Source organism: Manis javanica, chromosome 13 (assembly GCF_040802235.1).
Source record: "Manis javanica isolate MJ-LG chromosome 13, MJ_LKY, whole genome shotgun sequence".
Classification (NCBI taxonomy): domain Eukaryota; kingdom Metazoa; phylum Chordata; class Mammalia; order Pholidota; family Manidae; genus Manis; species Manis javanica.
This window is the reverse complement of record NC_133168.1, coordinates 73,966,326-73,990,289: the sequence shown is the minus strand read 5'-3', so window position 1 is coordinate 73,990,289 and position 23,964 is coordinate 73,966,326. Positions and strand designations below refer to the sequence as shown.

General features: G+C 51.9%; 1 protein-coding gene across 2 annotated transcripts in view; it reads right to left on the bottom strand.

Annotated features, from left to right (window-relative positions):
- Window positions 1-228: 228 nt before the first annotated feature.
- IGF2R (insulin like growth factor 2 receptor) overlaps window positions 229-23,964 on the bottom strand; it is a 100,014-nt gene continuing 76,278 nt past the window's right edge. For both annotated transcript variants that reach the window (XM_073219859.1, XM_073219860.1), the window contains 17 exons: window positions 22,530-22,656; window positions 21,762-21,881; window positions 21,201-21,457; window positions 20,656-20,874; window positions 18,934-19,083; window positions 16,471-16,632; window positions 15,023-15,230; window positions 14,531-14,677; window positions 13,350-13,584; window positions 12,489-12,625; window positions 10,324-10,438; window positions 9,250-9,396; window positions 8,566-8,753; window positions 5,997-6,183; window positions 3,788-3,937; window positions 2,665-2,734; window positions 229-2,032 (listed from right to left, as the gene is read on the bottom strand). In XM_073219859.1, coding sequence (XP_073075960.1) covers window positions 1,616-2,032; window positions 2,665-2,734; window positions 3,788-3,937; window positions 5,997-6,183; window positions 8,566-8,753; window positions 9,250-9,396; window positions 10,324-10,438; window positions 12,489-12,625; window positions 13,350-13,584; window positions 14,531-14,677; window positions 15,023-15,230; window positions 16,471-16,632; window positions 18,934-19,083; window positions 20,656-20,874; window positions 21,201-21,457; window positions 21,762-21,881; window positions 22,530-22,656 — 3,036 coding nt within the window. In that variant the 3' untranslated portion in view covers window positions 229-1,615. The remainder of the gene's footprint in view (window positions 2,033-2,664; window positions 2,735-3,787; window positions 3,938-5,996; window positions 6,184-8,565; window positions 8,754-9,249; window positions 9,397-10,323; window positions 10,439-12,488; window positions 12,626-13,349; window positions 13,585-14,530; window positions 14,678-15,022; window positions 15,231-16,470; window positions 16,633-18,933; window positions 19,084-20,655; window positions 20,875-21,200; window positions 21,458-21,761; window positions 21,882-22,529; window positions 22,657-23,964) is intronic.

Sequence of the window (23,964 nt, the reverse complement as noted above, 5' to 3'; positions counted from 1 at the left end):
AGAGAACTCAGATCTAGATGAAGCTGAGAGGGGGCTGCGCGGCTCCAGAGCAAGCCCTCCGGAGGGAGCACCCGGTGCTGCTCACGGACGCTGGCGAGGACCGTGCAGGGGAAACGCAAATGCAAACATCTTCTGTGACCTCACAGGAGGGACGCACGTGCAGTGCCAAGCCTTGGCAACAAGCTTCTAACTTCTCAGCATCAGGGGGATAAGCAGTTAACGCCCAAGTAATAATTTATCTTTTATTGAAATTGTTGAATACTTTACAGTAAATTTGATTGGAAAAAATGAGGGCAGATAACAATTTTTAAAAATACACTCATGTTGAAATCAAATAAGCCAGCCAAACTGAGCACAAACCAAGAAATTTTGTAAGGTGGTTGGTTTGCTTTTCAGTATTTGAACACCACTAGGTCTATGTACAATTCTGTAATGCAAGAAAATTCATTCATTGAACACTTCAACAGCCTAGGAAGGACAGGGTCCTGCCCCCACCCCCATCCCGCAGCCCTGCAAGGTCCAACCACGGCTGTCCCCAGAGCAGGACTCTCACGTGCAGTGCCAGAGGGCGAGACTCCGGCCCACTGGCTTTCATGCAATTTCCGCAAGTCAATCACTGTGCAAATTAAGGCTTCTTATAGGTCCGAATGGTTGATAAATGCTTTTTTTCTTAAAAAAAATAAGCACAGTAAAGGTGTATCATGAGAACCTGAAGAGGTGAGACCTATACCCCAAATCTGGAAAAGTTATTTTCTCTGACATCTCAATTCCATTCTCTCACACATACACAAAATAATCTTTGGGAGGGTTTCTGAATTCACCAGCAGGCCAAAGAAATACTGATAAATGTGCTCTGTGCCCCTAGGACTGAAGATGTCATGGAAAAAGCTGCAGCTGTTACTAAACAAAGGCAGCGAACAGGAGACCCTCCAAAGCCTTGGCACTCAGGGAGCCCTGCGCACGTGTGAGCGTGCACGTGTATGTTCCCTTAAAAATTGGGAAGCAAAAAGGAAAAGAGACAGAATGGAGTATTCCAACCTAGGGGATACATGGTTGACCAGTTCAAAACCTCCTACGAAACCATCCTAGCACACCGACAGCTTCCCCTCTGACAGTGGATGAACCAGTACTTTACCCCTGCCGGCAGGAAAAAACTGTTGGGTTTTTCTTTTCCTTTTTCACAAACCTGAGTAATTTTCAAAGTCAATAAATAGGAGGACAGAATTAAATGCTAAAATATAATGGTCAATACCCTACAGGACCTAAAGCAGCAAGGGTTTTTCTCAAATAGAGCCCTCTGTTCCGAGACGCAACTGGCTCGAGCGCATGTGATGAGGGCACAGCAGCCATGCTTTTAAGTGAGAACTGGGGACAAAACCCAGGGCCCCCGGCATTGCCCTCTGGCGACTGAGTGGTGCCCCATTCCAGCGACTGTAAACAATCACAGATGAGCGGCACCTGACCTCCTCGCCCTCTCCCTCATCACAAAAACTCTTCCCTTTTGAAACAGTTTTCATTAAAGGCAAAAACGATAGAAGCATCAAGTCGAAGTCTTATTTGGTTAGAGGTGCCCGGCTGTGCCACGGACCCACACCCCCGTGTAGGCACCAGGAGTTCAGACGTGTAAAAGGTCCTCGTCGCTGTCGTCGTGGAAGGACTCCAGGCTGCCTGGGGCCCCCGCCTTGGGCTGTGCAGACCTGGGCTGCCCTCTCCTGGTCTTTGCCCCCATCACCAGCCCCACCCTGTCATCCGCTCTCGCCCGCAGCGTCTTCCTCTGTGGGGTTCTCGTGGGGTGTGCGCCATCCACCCCGGTCCCCCTGCCTGAGTGAACTTTCACCTCCGGGATGGTCAGGACCTCATCCTCACTGTCCTGGTCATCCCCGTGCAGAGATGTGAGGGCTTCGGCTTTCACAGACTTTGTGGTAATGTGGCCGTTTTCCTGTCCTTCTTTTCCAGGGTTCGGGCTCGGCAGCTGAATCTCTTCCATCAGCCACTCAGTTTCATTCTCATCCACCTCGTCCTCCTTGCACACCTGACAGAGACAAAGCAGAGCCCACGAGTCCATCAGACCTCTCCTCCCTGCCACAGCAGCCACCGCGGTCCCGGTGGCAGGGCCCCCAGGGTGAGACTGCCAACTGCTGGTTCCTGCCCAGACTCGACGGAGGCAGACAGCGGCAGGAGGGCCGGGGCTGGGAGACAGGCTCCCCCACCTCCCATCTGGAGCCAGATGGCCTCAGGTGGCCGGGAGGGGCCAGGCAGGACAGGAGCCACAGGGCTGGCTGGGGATGGGCCTGAGATGAGCCTTGTACAAGAGCAGTGTGGCAGTGCACGTCAAGAGCCATGAGCGTATTTATGTCCTTTGGCCCAAATAATGCTTCTTTTTGGAAATTAATCTGAAGGAAATCATCCAAGTACAAACATTTTCATTGTCACTTTTTTTAATAGCCAAAAATCGGAAGTAACCAAGATATGAAACGCTCCAAGGAAACCAGTTGCAACCATAATGAGATTAACTTGGAAAGGAAGAAAGTGTTCCCAGGTTGAAAGTGATGGGAGATGTGCTTCCCTTTACTAGTTTAAATTGGCTGTAATGACGTTTCTTAGCGCCACTGACAACACTGTAACACTGACAGCTGGCACTGTGCGTGGGGGGCAGGCAGTTACCTTTGAGTATTTGTAGGACACACCGGCACTTCTTCGGCAGCAATTGGTCAGCTTACTCATCACCGTTTCCCTGTAGGAAGACTGCAGTTACTCAAGGGTGGGACCAGCCGGGCAGGAGTCCCACCCAGCCAGCTACCCCGGCCCTGAGGGCCAGCTACCAGGGAAGGCTGCACGCCCCATAAGCACACCCCATCCATGGCACGGGTTCAACAAATCCCCCACAGCAGGCTATAAACCAGCTCCGTAGACAGAACACTTTGGAATCAGAAGCAGATTCAAATCCTGTTCTGCCTCTTAGTGGTCTGGCAAGGGCTGGAGCAAGTTACCTAACACTGTGCTGCCGCTTCTTCACATGTGAGTGTGACAGGACCACACACGCCCACTACCCCAGGGCAGCACTGAGCTCATACATCCAAATGACTGGCCCAGGGGAGCTGCTCCCCAGCCCTGCTGGCCAAAGGCTGCACCTGGGCGGGGGGTGGCTCCCTCCCCGCTCTCCTTTGCCCGCAGCTTGTCTGACAGATGATGGGCAGCAGGGAGCCCCAGAGCTGCCCTGACCCTCTGCCCCCAGCCGATCTGACCACACTCAGGGCTCCTGTGCCTCCCTCACCAGACAACTGCCTGTCCAGCCCTTTGGATGACTGTCAAGCCCTTGCACCCAGAAAAGGGGAGCCAAGGGGATGGTGTCGAACCCGGCATGCAGCAGACGCCTAACAGATGCTCACTCTCCCATCAGAGGGAGAGGGGAGGGGAGCAGAGGGCAGAGCGATCAGCTGATCAGAAGGAAGGCTGCCCATGAACAGTGTTTAACCTTTTGTCCATCTTTGGGCACATCAGAGGCCGATGCCCTAAAAGCAGGAGGGCCAGGCCGAGTGCTCACAGAGCGCCCACCGTAGGCCTGGGGCCTGGCTCGCCTGTCTGGGGCAGGCACCACAGCTCTGGCCAGACAGGACCCCTGGGCACAGAATGCAGACATTTACAAAGCCTGCTTTGGACACCACTTTCATAGTTTTAACTTAGAATTTCAGGACTCTGGCAGCTGGTGGGCTTAAAAAAAAAAAAAAGAGCCCAAGAGTCCAGGTTGAACCGTGGCCTTGCAGCCCACCCGCCTCCCTCTCCTTACCTTCTTTCCTTTTTGTAGAGCAGCAGGGTCAGCAGGCAGCCGGTGAGCGCCACCAGCAGCAGGCTGAGGATGGCCCCGACAGCCTGGCTTCTCTCTGAGAGCCCCCTGTGCTCCTGCTGGTCATCTCCTGCACCGCTGTTGGGGTCCACCCTGCAAGGAAGACAGGTCACTCGTAGGTCCCTCAGTGGCGTGCCACCACGGCCCGCAGCTCAGGGAGTGGCTCTACTATGCAAACCCCACACCAGAAAACAAGACCCGTCAGACACAGATGCACTGATCCAGTAATGAGACTAAGGTAGGAATACCGCAAGGTGCTGTCTCGAGCTGCACGACGGTCATTAAGGACTTGGGGAAGGCAGCCTCCTCGGTTCTAGCTCCCCACCGCGGGGCTCTTCTTAAGCAAACGCTGTGAGGACAAGCTAGGCAAGCTCCACTCCCAGACTACCACTCCCTTCCCTGGGGAGAAACAGTGACCACAGCCCAGGCAATGGGGACATCCAAGAGGGAAATATGTGCTTCCATTGTCTTCTCCCCATGGAAGCGGGATGCATTACACTCCCACCATTAATGTACCCCAGCATCTGCCTCCCAACCTCTCATCTCAGGACACAGCCTCAGTGCTTCACGGGGCTAAGGGGAACCCACAGGACTCCGCTGGGCATGGCTGGTACCCCAGGAAGCTGTCTCCATCCAGGCCAGGCCATTCAGTCCCAGAAGGCAGGGCTAATCAGCAGCTGAGATTTCACAATTTCCACCCACATGTGGGAAAAAGCAGTGTATTTCCATGGCACCAACATTCAAGGAAGTAGTGAAAAGAATTAGTATACAATTAGAAACACCCTGCCTGCCTTCCCTTTCTGCTCAGAGAACCACGCTGTGTAACAACTGAATTTCCAACCTTTCAGGCCCCCAGTCATTCACAGCCACCACCACCCCAGGATGGCTCACTAGGAGACGGTCTTCCCCACCCCAAGGCAGAGCGGCCACAGCGACACTGGCCCTGCTCGGGGTGATGAGGGTGAGAACAGGGAAGGTCAAGAGGCCACACAGGTAACGAAGGTGAGATGCTAACGATTAACTCAAAAAAATGCTGAAGTCACAAAATTGGGTCAGAGGGCAACCGACAGCGTAACCAGGTAAGGAAAACTTCTAATCCAAATTCAGCTCAAGCAAAATAAGCTGGTTCCAAAACATTAGGACCCCAGTGTTCAGTCCCCACTTAGACGCATTTGCTACTTGGATGTCAGCTCAGGTGGGGACCTCACCACACGACAGACATGTCTGAGAGCCCTGCATGCAGACTCTGCCCTCAGAGCCAGGAACCGGTCAGGCCAGAGCCAGTGCAGAGCACCCGAGAACACTTCAGCTGCCTCCCCGGGTTCCGACAGAGAGATGTTCATCACCATTCACAACTACGTGTCTTGATTTCTACTTTTGGTTTCTTCTGTGAGCTATGAATTATTTACAAGTGTATTTTAGTTTCCAAATGCATTTCTAATTCTTCAGTTAATTTCGTGTTATTCGTTCTTAATTGCATCATGTACATTGTTTATATGGCAACAACATTTAAAAATTTGTTAAGACTTGCCTTACACATCTATGTTCCTGGAAAATTTAAGACAAAGCTGACTTTTTTGGGGGGGCTAGGATAGCGCCATAGAAAGTAAAAGGAAAACTGATTTAAGATCTAACAGATGTGACGGCAGTCGCCCCCCCACCCCCCTTGTGATTACCGTTGTTTTCTGCTGACTACAGTATCCCTTTACTGGGAGATGAAGGAAAAAATTACATGGCAAGAACTCATTTTTCTCCTGATCTTAAAATCTTAGACACAGAGAACGAAAACCTTCTCTAAGACGGTGACTTAGATGAAACAGGGAGAAAATACACCTAAGGAGAAAGCCCTTCGTAAATCTGATCACGGCCCGGAGCTACGGGAGCAGTGGGCAGTGATGATGCTACAGCAAGGAACCCACAATGGCAGAAGTCTGGGGCTGGCCACGTGGGTTTACCTCCACCACTTCCTCTGGGTTTTGTGCATGTTTGAATATTTCCACATGAAAAACACTGCGGGGAAAAACACACAAGTAGACTTATGCTTGAGCTACTAAGGTCTGAGAGACGAGGTGGGGTACAGTTGGTAAATGTTCACCCAAGAAGGAAAATGAGTGACAGCAAGCTCCTGCTGACACCAGGACACCGCACTTACCCCAGGGGACACACTGCAGAAGTGTACCAGGAGAAGAGGTACTGGCAGTCAGCAGTCTCATGGCTGAACTCAGGAATCCCGTCCTTCACCAAAGGGTCACAGTGGAAAAAGATGGTGGAAGAGACGGACTTTGTCTTGTCTTTCCCACATTTAGAGGATGAGGCAAACACCACATCCAGATCGCCATCTGTTAAAAAGGCAACGACGGCAACATTAACACTGACATTTCAATAACAGGCTGAATTTACCTTTTCATGGTCTGGAAAAAGTTTGCATACACTTAAAACCAGACATAAGGGTATCTCATCAAATGTTCCATGTGTGCTCTTATCCACAGGCCACTTGAAGGACCTCCACCTTAAGTCAGTGGGCAGGACAGATGAACCTTACTCAAAAAGAGGTCTGGGCTTTGTCCTCAGCTAACAATATGGTCTGGAGTGGGTGCCAGTGAAGTGATTATCTGCCCACCTGGGGACAGACAACCAGGTGGGCAACCTAGCAGCCAATCAGCCAACCAAGCAACCAAGCATCCAACCATCCAACTTAGCAGTCAAACATCCAACCAACCAGTCAACCGACCAACCAACCAGTCAAGTCTACCCAATGGAGCCCCAGCAGGGGTGGACACCGAGGGATGGGTGAGCTTCCTGGTTGATGGTGCTGTGTGTGTGTTGTCACACACTGATGGTGGGAACATGGTGCATCCTAAACAGATGGGAAGAGAACAAGGGGACCACCTGGCTCCCTCCTGGCCTCCTCCATACATGCTTCCTCCCCTTGACTGATTTTCATCTACATTCTTTTGCAGCAATCAACTGTACCCATGTATAACAGCTCTCAGTGAGTTCTGAGTCCTTCTAGTCAACTTTAGGGCCTGAGGGTGTTGACGGGGGCCCCCAAACTTGTAGTTGGTATCAGAGTCAGGGAGCCTTGTGTGGACTCCACCTTCTACAACTCCTCGTGACCAGATGCTGCCAGGGTGCAGGGAGCTCAGTGTGCATCAGACACGTGCAAAGGTGGAGGGGCCCTGAGACCCAGGCCGTGTAGGCTGGGCTTGGAAGGCTCTGCGTGTTCTCACCTGTACCTGGGTCGGGCATGACCTGAGCAGGCATCCCACAAAGTGGGCATGTGAGTGCAACCTGAAGAGCCAGGGAGGGAGCTGATGGCAGCCCTGCACCACAGCCAGAGGCAGGCCTCTGCACCTTCCTGCTCTTTCCCTCTCGAATGAAGAGATGTCAACTGCATTTCATCAAGAAATGCAAAAAGCAGTCTTGAAACTAAACCTGCCTTCTAGTGCTGGTGAATGAAGAAGGTAAAAAGGGAGTTTACTAACCACAAATACATGAATGCATGTGCACACACACACACACCTTCTCTGAAATTTGGGGACTACAGATGTATGCCTTGTGAAAGTAATGGTTCTTACTCTGGCAACTAGAAACAACCTGGCCTGTGCCAGGCTGAGCCTGACCAGTGCTGCAGGCACATGATCGGCAGTGACCCTGTGTGGAGGAGAGGTGGGCTTTGCTGAGAATGGGACATCACAGGCAGGTTCTGAGGGGTAGGGAGGTGGGGCGGGCCAAGGCGCTCCGGCACAAGGAATGCCTGTAGGAAGGCTCTCTGGTGACTGTGAGAGCTTGTAAATATCTGAAGGCTGGATCTGGGTGCCTTTGTAGGACCAGCCACTGTTAAGCTGCACTGGTGTGCTAAAGTCTATTAAAACCTTCCAGGCTGAGTTCAAAAGAGCTTACACTTTCTTGCTCTGCATGACAGGAAGCCCTGAAGGCCTTTAAAGCAGTCCTTCAGTTAGTCAACAAACATTTATCCAGCATTTCTACAGGGCCAGGCCCAAGGACAGCACGGTGAGCGAGAGGCCAAGCTGGCCCACGTGCCACGTGATTCCAGCACCCAGCTCGAATTACTAGAAAAGAACCGAGCCACAGGGGCTTACCCCATGACATGGAATCAAGCAAGTGCACGAGGCTGAGCAGGTGGGCTCTCTGCTGGTCCCGTCAAGGGCTAACCGCAGTGACCTGCTCAGTACCTGATGCTCAGTACCTGATGTGGCAACATGCACTGCCTCCAGGCTCCATCCAACCAACCAGGGAGCAGTGCTTCCACGGACTCTCTCAGTTGCCCTTCTACACCAGAGTCGCATGGTTCTTAAACACATTTAAATTTTTAAAGAGTGCCTGACCTTTCTTTTTGTCCTTTTGACAAACATGAAATCTCTTGCCCTCCTATAACATCTGAAGTTGCAAAGTAGAGAAGCAGCATGACTAAAACCAAATCAAAGCATGCTTTATCATCTACCTCCTCCCAGCTCCACAGCCTCTGGTTTTGACTAAGTTTTGTTTTTTGTGCCTTTGTTTACTGAGGTCAAGTTTACCTACAGTGAAATGCTCAGGTTTTACACACAGTGCTCCATCTGTTCTGATGAATGCACATCAAGACACAGAATCAGACTTTAAAATATATCATATTTCACCTGGAGGGGGTTTGTTTATGAAAATTTTAGAGCCCTTCCTTCAACAAAGTTAAATATGGAACATTAATGGAAAGCAATTACCTTGAACATAGTATTTGGTTTTATCAGAGGTTCCAACCTTCCTACTGAAGCGTTCATCATTCGGTTTAACCTGGCAGATGTTGGCCCCAGAGCATGCTGGGTTTTTGGAGCTTGTGATGGAAGAAAGCTGGATTTCATACAAGTACTTGTCCCCATTTGTTCTCATGTCTCCAGAGGCACTGAACAGCCTGAAGAAACAGGGAAAGTCACATGACTCTGGCAGACCTTCAAGAAAGCCTACCTATTACAGGGTCAAGGTCCTGGGGACACTGCTTGTCCCCTGCCTTCCCCACCAATGCCATCTTGGCCCCATGCCCACCTGGCACAGCCAGTCGCCTCGGCCACCAGACCCCAAGACCTGCTCCATGACACTGCCGAGAAACTGGCTTTTTTGCCCAGAGATTCCTGATCAAAAACTGTGTCAGAAGGTTTCAGCTTCAATCTCTGGGCTTATCATGAAGTGAGGGAGGAGGGGCGACTTTATTTTTACACTTAAGAGAATTTACCATCTTTGGTGTTAAAACTTAATAGTTGAGTAATGCTTGCCGCTCAGTTTAAGCAAAATACAAAGACTGCCCAGAAACAGTAACTAAAACACACAGGACTCACTGCTCAGGGGAGGTCTGATCTGCTGGTTTAATTCTGGGTACATTTCCATGCTCAAAAGGAAAATGTTTCACTTACTTAAAATAAATATCCCCAAGGCTGACGCTCTTGCCGTTTGTAGGGTTTGTGAAGGTGCCATTCACCATCTGCACCTCCTGAGGCTTCACGGCACAGGCAGCCCGCGAGTCCCAGCTGAAGTAGTAAGTGCAGCTGTCCGGGTCAAACCTGGAGGGGGGCAAGCACAGCCCGCAGTCACACCCAGCCCCACTCAGGGCGCAGGCGGCTGCAGCACAAAGCCTTACGTGTTCAGAAGAAGCTGGCTGCCTTTCAGGGCACCCGTGCCTTCTGGGTTCCCAGGCCCCCAGTCCTCCACTTGTGAGCCTGCCCCACCACCCCCCACCCCACCCCTGGGTGGGCAGGCAGCTCTGGACTAGGAAGGCTATTTGAGTTACTTTTCTCAATGTCATAATAGGGAAGATAACATCTAGCAAATAGCAGCACAAGCATTTGATACTTGCTTTTTTTAAATAATTTAAAAACTGTGCAACACCTATAAGTTCGAAAATTTACTCCCAGATTTTTTATTTTACAAGCTTTTTAGACTGATAAATTGATCGTACCTTTGTATAATTCCTGCATCTCTCCTATTCAAGTCCAGAAGGTTCCAGAAGGAATCACTGGTTCACAAACAGTATACTTGCGCTCCCTCTGTCGGTCAAACCCCGCCCCCACACCAGATGTGCAGCTGCCTGGAGAATTCTACTGAAATCCCAGGGCATACCAGAGGCCAGCCACACCTGCTCGTGGGTCCCAAACAGGCCACTTGAATTGCTGGCCTAGGGGGGCACCAATCAAAACCACTTTGGTTCTACTGACATTCAAAGACAGGGGCCAGTTAAATACCACTTTACACAGTTTAGTCTAGTAACCATGCGTCCCAGCACCTTCTCCAGGGAGTCCCCTCCTATGCACAGTGGCCCTGAACACTACAGGACTGTCAGCAGCCAGCTCCTCCCTATTGTGAGCACCCCAACATCATCTCCCTAGACAGTCACACGCGCACCCCCTCCCCAAGTGACAGCCAGCTGGGAGGCATCCTGGGAGCTCCCAGCCACTCTCCCCAGTTCCCCACTGAGGACCCAGCCCTCTCACCTTTTGAAGGAAGGCCTGCCCACTGTCTTTGCACAGGTCAGCTCTATGACTGTGGACGCAGTCTTGTTTTCCCCACACGGATGACCCTTGGAATAGGTAACCACAACTCTGTCATCTGAAATATACAAATGATTGAACTGACCTTATTCCTAAGCTGGTATAAAAAGCTTCAATGTCAGAGGTCAAACTCTATGTTAGGGGCCAGGACAGAACAAATGTTTGGCTCTTTGCATACTTACTGCCTCGGTTAGCAGCACCACCAGGCTCAGTCATCGCCTGCCAGCCTGCACCACTACTTGCACAGCAAGAGGAGACCGGGTCCCAGTCCCAGCCCTCCTGCTCACCCGTGTCTGGACTCTGGGCTGCTGACCTTCTGAGCCCATCTCCTCCCCTGCACAATAGGAACACCACCCAAAGCGTGCAGGCTTCAGAGCTGTATGGAGAGCACCCGACACAATATGCATACACGACAGGACCTCAGTTAACAGCAGCTGTTATCAGTCACTACAATTCTGTACAATCTATCATTTTAGGTGTTCTTCTGACCCGTGCCCTCATCTGAGCCTCCTCATTTTGCTGACAGGCTGCTGTGAGTGGCTGCCTGGGATGTCCTGAGCCCAGCCCAGCTCAGTGGACAGACCAGCTCTGGGGCACAGGGTAGGGTCCTCAGAAGATCATACTCCCTGCAGCCCGGCTCACACACATACACCTGAGGCAGGGGATGAGGAGGAACCAGTGTGGGCTTCAGTACCAGCTTCCCAAGCGCTCTCCATGGGACACAGGCCAAGGCACAGGGGACTGCTCAGTCAGAGGTCAGAGGTCAGAGGTGAGCCCAGGCCCTACGCCCTGCCCAAATTCACTTCTGTGTAAAATTCTCTAAGAGTTCCACACTGTTTTAAAGAAAAATTCCTTAACTGCCAGAGTATGGAACCCAACAAATGCAAGTCTTAATTAGCCACCCCACACTAGTTTGGCAACACACTAAACATTTTCCTAATCTGTGGAACGGACTTGAACACCAAGCCCATGAAGCTGGTGAAAATCACCCACATATGAAGCATGGTTGCTGATAAACGCTAATTCCTGGAGCGAAGAGTCCGTCTGTCTCTCCCTCCCCGCGTGGGTACATCCCCTAAACAAACGTGGGGGTCACTGTGGTTGTCCTTAGACAGCTGTCCTCTTGGGGCCAAAGAGTAAGGTCCCACCTGGTATGACTGATGGGAACCAGATTACTGCCTACCTAAACATCCGGTGAGGCCTCGAACATTCTAGTCTCTCTCAGTTGGCTGTGGGAGACTGAGAACAGAAATCAGTATCCACGCGTAATGAAGACACTGCACAGCAAGGAGCCACCCTCCACCCCGAAGCCGTCGGGAGGTGAGAGGAAACAGCCTGATAACTAGGAATCCCACAGGAGGGCAAATCAGGGGGCTGGGCGGTCAGCCACTCCACTCCGCCACTACCGACCTGCGGGACTGGGTCTGAGTTTCAGCAGGAGTGACAGTGGCTCCCTGGGCTTCCCCTCCTCCATTCCAGCAGCTCGAGTGGCCCTAGTCACCTGTGCTTCAGCTGGTACACTCGGCGCCCACTCCAGTCTAAGAGGCAGTGGGGAATGTTTTCTTCACTGCCCCAACACACCCCTCGTTCCTAAATCAAGAAGGCCCTACCTCCTTCCTCTAAATAACAAAAGGAGACTGTCACTCAACAACTGATTCCAAGACCAATAAAAAGAGCTTCACTATTATTTTCCAAATTGTTAAGACACTACAAAAATCTGCCCGAGTCATCTTTCCCATGGCCTCAGGTAACTACTGTTCAGCTTTCCTGAGCATACATACAAGTAGTCTCAGACACTCAACCCACAGCTAGAGCAAGGACCCAGAGGAGCCCTAAGCATTCTGACCTCCTCCTGGGTAGAAGGGCTTTCCCCAGAGCGCTGAGCCACTAAGCACACACACTGGGACCCGTCATCTTGGGGAAGACAAAGTGGTCCTTGCTGTAATGTTCCACGAGTTGCCGAAGTGCCTGAGCAGCAGTCATTGGGAATGGTATCTGGAAATTTCAGCTAAAGCCAGTGCTGACCCTCCAGCCACACGAAGATGCCCTCGCTCTCCCAACTCAGCTGTGGCACCTTTAACCACAGCAACAGAAACCCAAGGCCTTACCTATGACATCCAGCTTCTGGGTGTGAACGAGCCCCAAGGCCTGGACGACTCCAGACGCACTCTTTTTGCAAATGCTGGCTCTTCCTGAGCAGCCGGGGGGGCCTTTGTATACTTTCTGACACAGGTTTACATAGTACCTACAGCACGACACAGAGGGGTGGGTGAGGGGTGCAAGCCGGTCCCCCCACTCCATGGGGGCAGCTCTATTACTTCCAGACAGAATAGCCGTCTGATAAGCAAGGGCCCCGTGGCGCCTCTGCACGCCATGAGGGCAACTTCCACAGAGAGAGGAAGAAGCATGGTTGATGACTGCAGGAGGGAGTGTGCCAGCCAGGTGTATGGGGTAAATCCCGAGACACACCGCGGTTCAGCAGAGAGGCTCCGGGACAGGCAGCCGCTCCAATCCTGGCAAGCTGTCCCCTCATCTGAGGGCACGCCCACTCCCTCTGCATGAAGAGTCAGGCCTGACAGCCTGGCAGAGAGTGGGCGCTCCGCTCCCAAGCAGCCAATCCCAAGAGCTGAGAAAATCAACATACATCCCAGAGACCCAGCAGGGTATAGCGCCCCTCCCAAATATGAATCAAATGAGGACTGATGCCATCAGCAATCACAGCTCCTTTTGGTTATAAAGCCTCCCTATCTGCCCACCTCTGCCTTCAAAACCACCCACTGTGCACCAGGCCAGCACCTGACCTCCCCCAGGGGCACAGAGGCACCTGCCAGGCCACCAGGAGCAACAGATTTCTGGGCACTCCTACCTTTAGAATCTGTGGCAAAACACCAGGAGCCCACTACCATCAGGCACGCCAGGCTCCTGCTTACTGACGGTGACACTGCCGCCAGGTGGTGACGGGTACTCACGAGACTCCTTCGTGGACAGAGAACCAGGACCCAGTGAGCGAGGACAGCAGCCGCAGGTCGTAGGTTCGGTGCTTCTGAATGAACTTGCACTCCATCTTCTTTGGAGGACAGACTACGTTTGTTTTCCACTCAAACGTCACCTCACACCCACGAATTTCACTGTAGACCTGAGGTTTCCCAATATCAGCATCTTCATCACACTTAAAGATAATAGTAGACGTCCGGTGGCTCTTTGCTGGGGACGGCACACAGGAGAACCATCAGGCCACCACCGGGGCGCCTCACCTGGTCCTTAAACCCACCACTCCCCCTGCGGTAGGCGGTCCCAGCTCCCCTCTCCCCAGTCCGGCCACTCCCTCGTCTGTTCCTTCTGGGCACAGTGTCTCTTACTGTCCTCCTTAATAACCCCACATACTATCACAATTCCTCACAGGCAGGTACTCAGTATTTGACAAGGTATCAATGATAACAAAAAATAAAAATACTAACAATAAAAACCTATAATTACCTAAAAAGGTGAGTGGCATCTGGCAGACCAGGAGACAGGTCCTGCCATAATAAGGCCCAAAACTATAGTAGCCCCTTGCAAAGTTCACATTTATAACTCTGTAATACATACATTCTACTCCCTGATCACTCACAGGAACAAAGTGAGTTTTCAGGCATTTCCATCATTTTCCTTGGGAACACGCATCAGTTTGTGCCACACACATCAGCAGGGCTCCATCATGTCACTGGTCCCTAAGCGCCATGGGAGCAAGGAAGCTAAGCCTGCTCACCATGAAAGCTCAGCCCCTGCCCTGGGCCTGCCCCTGAGCAAAGTCAGCGAGTCAGCCACCACTGTTCCCATTGCTCACTAGCCACTCTGCAGATCCATGACAAGCAGGAATTTTGCTGAACAAGAATTTGCATCATTGGTGCTGAAAGCAGGTATGTGGACACAGTCCCTCCAACTACTGAGTGGGCCTAGCTGACCACCCAGCACGTGCAGCTCAACTCAGCTCTGGGGCGGTCTGCACACACAGCCACACTACACATCCCATGCATGATTAGAGACATCCCTTCTTTATAGAGAAGAACCCTGACAAGGAAGTTCTATGAAACAGAATTACTGCCGTTAACTTGGACATCCACGAAGGGAGGCTGCTGGGCCCCGCACCAGGCCGAGCCTGCCCACTCACAGTGCCTGCAGATGCCCCATTCATGGTCTCGGTCGTAGTTTGCGGTGGTAGCGCACCAGAGCTCAGCCCTGCCTTCCAGAACACACTCCTCATAGCTCTTCCCATTGAGCAGGAAGGGGAACACACAGGGCACGCCTTCAACAGTTTCTGGAAGGAAGAACACCTGCATGACCCCGATTCCCAGCACCACCCAGCTGTGCCTCACCAAGCACCATCACCTAGGACGCCTGACAGGATACCCCACACAGGCGCCTAAACCACACCGGGCCCACCAGGCTCCCCACCCGCAGTGCACCCAGCAGTTCACAGGCCGGAGTGCACTTCCAGGCCCACGCGCTCACACCTGAGCTGTGAGGATGGGACATCCATGGTCCAACCGAAGGTCTCGGCCCTCACAGCATCAGGAGCACCCCCCACCCCCGTTTTCCCCGGAAGCCAGGTCTATTTCATGTCCACTGGGAACATAAAATTCTCCCTGCTATAGAGAATTACCTGGAGGGCAACTGTCTCCATTGGCATAACTTAAGATAACGGCTTCATCCTGGTGCCTATAATCCAGTCTCCTTGACGCCAGCCGTCCGAAAGACACCCCCTTGCTCCCAGAGAGCAGACAGACGCCTCCATCCCTACAGCCTCCTTGGTCCATGCCCACAGCCGCGGTACACACACCCACACTGTACGTGTGTGAGTCTCTAGTCACCTGCACAGACACCACCACACACGATGTCAGTGGGTCTCCAGGTGGAGGGCACATCACTGCAGGGAGGCGGGCTTGGGCAGGAAAGCAGGACTGTGTCCACAGCTCAGCACTCCCCTCCCTCCACTGCAGCCCTGACCCTCACCAGAGGGCAGTGTCCTGCCCAGTGAGAACCCCCTCGGCCGCTGGAAGAATCCACACCTCCCTCCACCCACAGGCCCAGCCTTGCCCCCACTCCCCTGGGCGGCAGCACACACTGCTGGTGGTGCTCTGCAGCCGGGCCTCAGGCAGGGAGCTGGCTGTGAGGCGTAAGGCTGCCCAGCCCCTCCCTGAAGCCCAAGTCCCCCACTGTAACATGGGAGCAGTGAGGACAGAGCTCATAAGCAGAGTGGACATGACATCATTCACATTCAACATGTTCCTCACCTTCCTTGCCTGGCCCACCCCCCGCCGGCTCACACCTGCAGCACACCTGTCGGGAGGGCCTTTGCCTGGGCAAGATCTATTATAGGAGCCAGGGCGTTGACACCTGAGCACACCATCCATCCACTGCCATCCCCTAGGATCTCGTGGGCACAGTGCACAGCCATATGACTGGGAAACATCTAGATCACAGGCAGTGACCCGAGATGGCCACAGCCTCACTGGTGTAACAAGCAGTCCACCACCCACAGGCCAGGGGCAGGACAGGCCCCACTTGCCCAAATGCAAGTCTGGGGCCTCCTTCCTAGCTTCCTCCACCATCCACCTCCATGGTCAGCCAGAATAGCTGCCCCTTTATCTTAAAGCCAGGCTAGAGTCAGAGAAGAATTCCCCATGGCCCCTGCTGGCCACACTTCGGCCCTCCTTGCCCCTATGGGTCACGGTCACACATGTGCAGCCTCCTGGGCTCCGTCTGCAATAGGAAGAGTTCCCTCCAACCTCACTGGGCCATTTCATCTTCACAAAACCCTACGAAACAAAACACTGAACTGGGAGGCACAACTCAAGCACTAGCTGGGACTGTGATTGGTTAAGGGCACAGTCCAGAACTCCCATCCCACAGGCTGACTTCTGCATTACCGTGGGGGCCACACAGCCTCCCATGGTCACAGATGTCACCTCAGCAAACACATAAGCGGACAAAAGAATCCAGACATTCCCATCCCCTTCACCCCCTACTCACCCGGAGACGGCCAGGCCGCCTGACACCGCTGCACACCCCAGCCCTCGGAGGCTGCAGGCTCTGGGTGAGCGGCCTTACCTTGAAGGTGGTCTTGGAAAGGCTGGACAAATTGAAGCTGTAGTACAGCTGCTCATCCGTCAGGGAGCAGCCCTCAGTCCTCACGTCATCTGGACAGACCAGCGGGGTCCCCCACTCGAACACAAAGTCACAGTCACTGGTCCTCAGCAGCTTAGGTGTTCCCTGTGGTAACCAAAGGCATGGGTCTGGAAAGCCCACCTGGGTTAAGTGTGGCATCCTCCCACTGCTCTCCTCCTCAGCGAGCACCGGAAACACCACCACTGCACCCAGGAAGGAGGTTCTCTGGCCAGAGCCGTGCAGACCGCTGAGTGCTCTGCATGACCCACGGTGGCCTCTGTCCAAAAGGGAGGAGTGAACATCCCCGCCAGCTGCAAGGAGCCAATACTGCCCTCCCAGCACTGGCTGCACACACGGTGCTTCCTCCAGGATGTCACCCTGTACTTCGGGAGACAGAATCTCAATGCTGCACACCACCAGTCACAGGACCAAAGGGAGAGGCCTTTCAATGTTATCAGGCAGCAGTGTGTCAACTGAGACCCTGCCCCTGCAAGAAGGGTAAGCTCACAGACAGCACCCCCATGCCACCACCATTTCTAGAAATTTACAATCAAGGCCTGACACAAGGCCAGACATAAATCCATGTTTTTATTCCCTTCCACCTTCAGCAACAGTCAGAAAAACAGATGGTCAGGAATTTCATTTTTAATTGCTGTTGAGAATCTTTCTGTAAACTTAAGTGGAAAAATGATTTCAACTTAAAATAAAAACCACAGAAGAAAATCTCAAAACCTTTATAAAACTGAATGCCTATTTAGTGTGAAATGCCTCATTTCTAAAAACCAGTCAACACTGGCCACGCTCCACATGCTCCAGCTCTGAAAATCAGCGGAAGGCCAGTATACGTCCGCCTGTGCATCCGGCAGCAGTTTTAGGGCTTAGCGGTTAAGTATTCATTCTCTGTTAGTGAGAGATAACCCATGTCTCTCAGAGGAGGTGGACCTTTAAAAGGTCGATCTCTCCTCTTGGGAATGAAGTATCACTGAAAATAGAAGCCTTCCTACAGATAAAGCCATGCTGCTCTCTGCTGTGCGTGCCCACAGACGCATATATAGACACACCCAGGTAAAAAGGCAGACACATGTAAGAGAAGGTGACAGCACATCCCGCCGTGCCTCCGTAACTCAGGATTATCCTTACGTTCAACGGGCTGTGAACAGGGACACATCCAAGGGCTTTGAGGCACTGTGAGCTCTACATGGAGAGGCCCCGACAGCCGTGGTTTATCCCTCCTTGTCAGGCTGCTGCCAGGTCACTTGCTGCCCCTGTCAATGTAAGCCCATCTAGCAGCCATGGCTCCCTGTCCCTCACAAACCTGCTATGGACCTAGAAACTGGAAATGACGGATACACTGTAGAACCATAATCCATTGCCTAAACTCGAAGGCCAGATGAGCTTGAGAATTCATCCTCTCCAAGATTTTAAGAGGCAACTGGGGACAGATATTTCTATTACATAACACACACAGCACACACACACACACACACACACACACACACACACACACATATTTCTATTACATAACACACACACACACGGTCCTGCAATCAGGTACATTAATATTTCTGCAGCACAGTATGTGAATATTCTTATAAGATTGGACAAATAGAGACCATAAGTAGCCTCTGTCCATCCATGTCAAAGAACTGTCAGTTCTCAGAGCTCTATAGACCTGAGAAGCATAGGTAAGGAGTTATGGAACCAGGCAGCTTGGAGTAAAGAGGCTCCCCACCTAAGCAGCAGGTGGGGGCCTGGAGCCACTGCAGAGTTGTGTGACACCAGGTACGTCTCCCAGCCGTTCCGAGTCACTGAGAAATGGGGGCCACAATACACCCATTTATCTCCTCCTCACAGAGGGAAATCAAAAGAAAATGTGTGCCGAAACTCTTATAAAACAGTACTCAGTATAATGGAAGCCAGCATTATTTTTCAAATTCACATGATGTGAAGTCAGTAACTTTACAAGTGAAACACACAACTTTGTTGCAGGTGTTTTGATTCCAAAGGTCTTTTGCTTGCAAACTTCTGAATTTTGGGTTACATCCTGAATGATTATAGCTGCCAAAAATCTGACTTCCCAGTAAGAATAACATCAGTAATGTAGTTTAAACCAAGAGAAAGAAACTTGACACTTTTATACATTGGTAGGCAAAGCTGAATGCCACCTCTGTTCTCAAGTGTTTCATGTTCTTAAATTATAGCGAGCCTCCATGAGCAAAATCTGCTGTTAAACTGGAGGGAGCTACTCCTTGTTAAGCGAATGGTTTCACGTTATCTGATGCATCACTGACATAACATGTGATGCACGGCAGATGCTTTAGACACCAGCATCCTTAGACCTAAAACATGCATGCTGGCTCACAAATTGGCACTGAGCTCCTAGAGTAAAAACAAGCGTACACTTACCATGCTTACGCCTCTCTTACAGTGAAATGCAATCAGCGAGGTGTAGTTGAAATGCCTGTCTGCTAAGCAAGGAGTACTACTTTCAAAATTCAAATAAACTTCATTAGCTATGGGATTGAGTATTGGAGGTCCTGTGACTCGGCCAATATCCTAAACAAAGAAAAAAGCAAACATTTCAGAAAATTAGTCGTTCCCAAGGTTAGTGGAATAAGGGCTAACACATAATTGCAAAAATTACGCCTCGTCAGGTCTGACAATGAGTAGCACCTAAAGAAATTGGGTTTACAGCAACTTGCTTGAGAAAGTCTTGACAAAAAGATGAAGCCTAGAAACTTCAGTCTGTTGGTGGTTATCAACTTCCATCCTGCCGTTAGTAACAATGGCTCTACTTCTCTACTCACGTCAGTTTTAAAGACTCCAAGCAATTGGAATTTCTCTCTTGGGTTATATCAAGAATGCTGCAGGTCTCCTGTCACCTGACAGCGAAGGCAGGATCCCACATACCTGTCCCTGAGCTCACCTGTCTCCCCGTGCCCAGCCCTGCACCGGGGCTGTTTTTACTGCTCAGCAGTGCCCCTCGGTACACATCCTCAGGGGGAGGTCCAGGGTTTGAGCCCCCTTACTTTTTATTGCTTAGCACAGCACCTGATGCACCTGAGCTGCTCAATAAATATTTCTGAGCAAACAAGCACATGAATGCAGAGATGGTGAATGTCCAGGAAGAGTGTCTCTGTGCACTGACCATGTACTTGAGGAAGCTTCATGCACCACAGCAGGGTGTGCAGGCTAAGACCTCACAACACCCTCCCCAACTAGTGAACTTACTAGTTTTCAAAGTCTGAGAAAGGGTAGCCAGGCAGGAAAATGCAGCAGGTCAGACATCTCACAAAGTGATAGCATCAAGGGTCCAACACACTGTTGCAAGGATGATACTGATGTGCCTCCTACCCAGGCCTGTTGTGCCCAGGCCCACTGTTTCCATGCAGCTATGGCTTCATTTACCCCCTTTGCAGCCACTTGCCCACCCGTTCCCACCGTTATCCCCTGCCACTGCTGCAGATAACATCCACCCTTTCAGAGGATATCCAGGTACCTATGACAGAACTATTTAGAGCACAGACAGAAATGTAGAAATAGACCACTTTTGAGATGCATCTCCAGTAAGAAAACAGACGCAGGATTTGATAAAACATGACAACTCATAAAGACAACTTTTAAAGATCCAAATCTACAGTAAAAAATGCTAGTATAAAGCCAAAATTACCAGGCAGAATATATAGCTATTAGCAAACCTGTTCTTGCCCTTCACTAAAACTTATTTACCAAAGAAAGTGCTTTGCATCTAACAAGGTTTTAATCACACAAGCCAGGCACTCAAACACAGACACGGAGCTCTACCAACACTCTTTCCTGACCCTTTACGTAAACACACTCCGGTCAGGGTCAACCATGAGGCTCCTACACCACGATACCAAAGGCCTGTCTACACACGTGTTCACACTTCCTTCTACAGCACAAAGACCTGGCCCCCACTGTGGGCTGAGGGCTCAAGACACGAATCCTGGCATTGTCCCCGACTGGACCCAGAACCACACAGTCCCAGCTCAGAACTCCGTTCTCTCTGCTTGAGAGACTTCCCCACTGACAGAAGGAAACACAACATACAGATTATTGTTAAAAATCTTGCAAAATGTGTTCTGCCGTTGGACTCCCCATACTCACGATGGGGGCGCCATGGACAGGGACTTTGCACACAGCAGCCCCAGCAGGACAAGGCACCCCATGCATGGGGTTCAGCGGCTGGCAGATGTTGATGTAGAAGTCAGGGTTGGTGTCAGATGCATCATCTTCACTCTCGTCATATGCCTCGTAGCCCCCCGTGCGGTGGATGAGGGGGGACAAGTCAATAATGGAGCTTCCATTCCTCACAGAACATTCCATCTGCCAAACAGGAAAGCCCTCATTAGGTCTACAATAAAGTTTTCCTAATCACCATAAAGTCACCCACAAGAACTGAAAAGCTGGACCAAAAAAAGCACAAAGGGTGAATGAATGTCCCCGAATGCCTGGTTACATGACCTTGGGCACTTTTTAACCAATTACCGTTAAAACCATCAGGAGTGCATGAAATACTCGGGAGTGTCCACCAAGGGTGCGTGAATGAACTGTACAGAGTAAAGCTGGTACGGAGCCACTACCCAGGCTTTGGGGGTACCCAGGCTCAGGCACACACTTCTAAGATGCCACAGGTGCCCACCCCGACTTACCACCTGCTCGCAAGCCAGAGGTGTGTGCCAGGCAAAGAACAGGGTGCACGTCTGCTTGTCAAGGGAGATGAGCAGGGGCCTGTTGGTGGGCCCGGCCTCGGGCCTGCACACAAAGCTGATCACACTCTTATAGCTCAGGCCGGATTTGGAAGGACAGGGGGAGCCATCCTCATACACCAGCTGTAAGACCTGGTCGGTGTAGGTCAGCCTCTTGTTTGCCTTGCCCACACTGATCCTGGTCAGGCCGAAGCAGGCCCCTGTAGCAAATGTGAACACACAGTGGTGAGAAAAATTCACAGGAGAAAAAATATATATATAATTATGGACCCAAATGATCAGTTCTGTGAGAACTTCCTGCAAATACAGACACTCAAAATCACAGCTGACCACCCTGGCGTCCCATGTGATTTCAGCAACCATGCCGCTTATCTCCCCACTGGCTGGCTGCTGTGGTCGATGAGGCTGAGCCATCTTGGTCTGAATCTTCTCCTTTCCCACAGGGACACAAGGCGAGGGCAGCCTCGGGGTGGAGACAGGCTTGGCAGGAGCCGCAGCACTCACCCATGCCTGGGGAGCAGTTCTCATTCTCCCCGCAGATGCTCAGGTAGACAAGACCTTTCTCACTGTAGGCGGCAGTGTACCCGGCTCTGCCGCTCAGAGAGCTCAGATCAAACAGGTGTCCTGAAGGGGCAAAGGGACAGGGACACAGTGAGTCCAGGGAGCACAGACCCGGAAGGCCCAGTACAGAGTCCTCAGGCCCAGATCGCCGGCATTGGGCCTTCTGACTTCTCGCCACAAGTCACCTCTTTCACTGAAGTGGCCCTAAAAATGCTCCTGACTTAAAATATCATGAGGCCATTAGTCCCCAATTTATGAGATGGCATACCTTTCTCCAGAGGACAGTGGCTCACAGCATCCTTCCCCTCCCAGGGCCAGGACACTGAACGATCTGGGGGACCCAAAGGTGTCCTTCCCACTACCGATGAAGCACCACCTGCACCTTCCCGGGGCCCCAGTGCAGATTCAGCAGAGGCCTCCTCGCCATCCCCACTAACATGGGACGCAACCAGGAGACTGACTCTAGCCAGTCCTGCAAACCTACAGCCAGCGTAACTGGCAGCCTCAGGACCAGGAGGTGTGGGAGCATGGCCGTCAGGGAGCTGGGTCAGTCCCCACCCCTGAAGGACTACAAGTAACCCAACCAGACAGATCCGAGAGAGATGACAGACACGTGCACATAGGGCAGTACTGCTGCCTCAGGGTGCCCTGCTCCCCTGCTTCACATCGGGTTCCCTCACCGTGGGAACTGGGGAGGGGCGGGTCCCTCACCTGTGGCGGGGTTGGTGACCTGGCAGTCATCGTGCACGTTGTTCCTCACAGGACAGGCTGCCACGGTGGGCCAGGAGAAGGTGTACTCACAGTCCTCCACTGCGCTGATGAACATGGGTCTAGAGTTCTAGGAACAAAGGACAGAGCTGCTGACAGGGTGTAGGTCTGGTGTACACAGTAATGTCAACTCCCTCAAGCCGGGCTCCTCCACAACACACCACAGCACACAATTCACCCCATGTCTGTATGCAGTGAGGGAGGATTCAGGAAAAGAAAAGGGTCAGGATCTGTTCCTGAGACACCCTGGGGACCTGCCATATGCAGGCAAGTGAGACATGCTCAGAGCCAGAAATCTGTTTGGGGGACCTGAAGGCTTCTCCTATAGCTAGGGCCTAAGACAGGGGAGGGGCTGGGGACACAGCAAGCAAAGGCTACTGTAAGTCATGGATGAGTAAATAACTGATAACATCCTGAGAAACAAATGAACCAAAACCCATTATCATGGGCTAAACAGAAAGACCTGCCAAGAGAACTAGCTGTTCATTCTACTGTTCCTCCGGCTGCACTGGCTGGCATTCACCAAGACACCCCAAATGCTTCCCATACACCACGGAACCTGTGACCATTGGGCGGCTCACTCCTTCCCAGAGAAACCACTCCCTCACAGCCTGGCCCCGGCCTGGCCTCCGGGGGAGCAGGGCACCCCTCACACAGCACCCTCATTAACCTCCAGCAGTGGGCCACCCCTTTTGTCCTCTGCCATGGGCCTCTCTGCTCGATTAGAGTCAAGGTCTGTCCAGCCCAAGTTCCAGATCCCAGCTCGAGAGTCTGGGGTGAGCCTCTGCACAGCCTCCCCAGGAGAAATCACAGCTCCAACTCCAGCAAACCTCAGGCTCCCAGAGCCCCCAGGCTCCTCGCACCGCTGCCAGCCAAGTACAGCAGGACAGAGGGCAATCCAGCCTAGCATGGAGTGGGCTGCTCTGGCCTGACCTAATTCCCAAACTCAATCTTACACAACAGCACACGGGCTTCACCTTCACCTCATGTGAGAGATATTCCTCTAGTGAAAAACAGTCCAGAGACACCAAACTTCAGCCTACACGCTTACCTGCACACACCAACCCATCAAGGAAGCACTGGGCAACAGAGAGAAGACTAGCCCCCATTTCTGTGCACCAGCCACACATTGGAAATGCTGCTGGTACTTCATACCACCTCTCTCTACACCTAACATCTTGGCAAAGCTCGTGTTATTGCCAGGTGAGCAGTGTAGAGCAGCTAAGCAATCATCCCAGTTACAGAGCAATGAAGTGGGCAGCTGCCTCTGATCAGGCCCTGTCTGACCTTCCCCACGCTGCCTCAGTCACAACAAAGAGCATGTTGTCAAATACCAATTTTCTCTACAGCCTTTGGAGAAGGGGGCAGTGGTCACAGT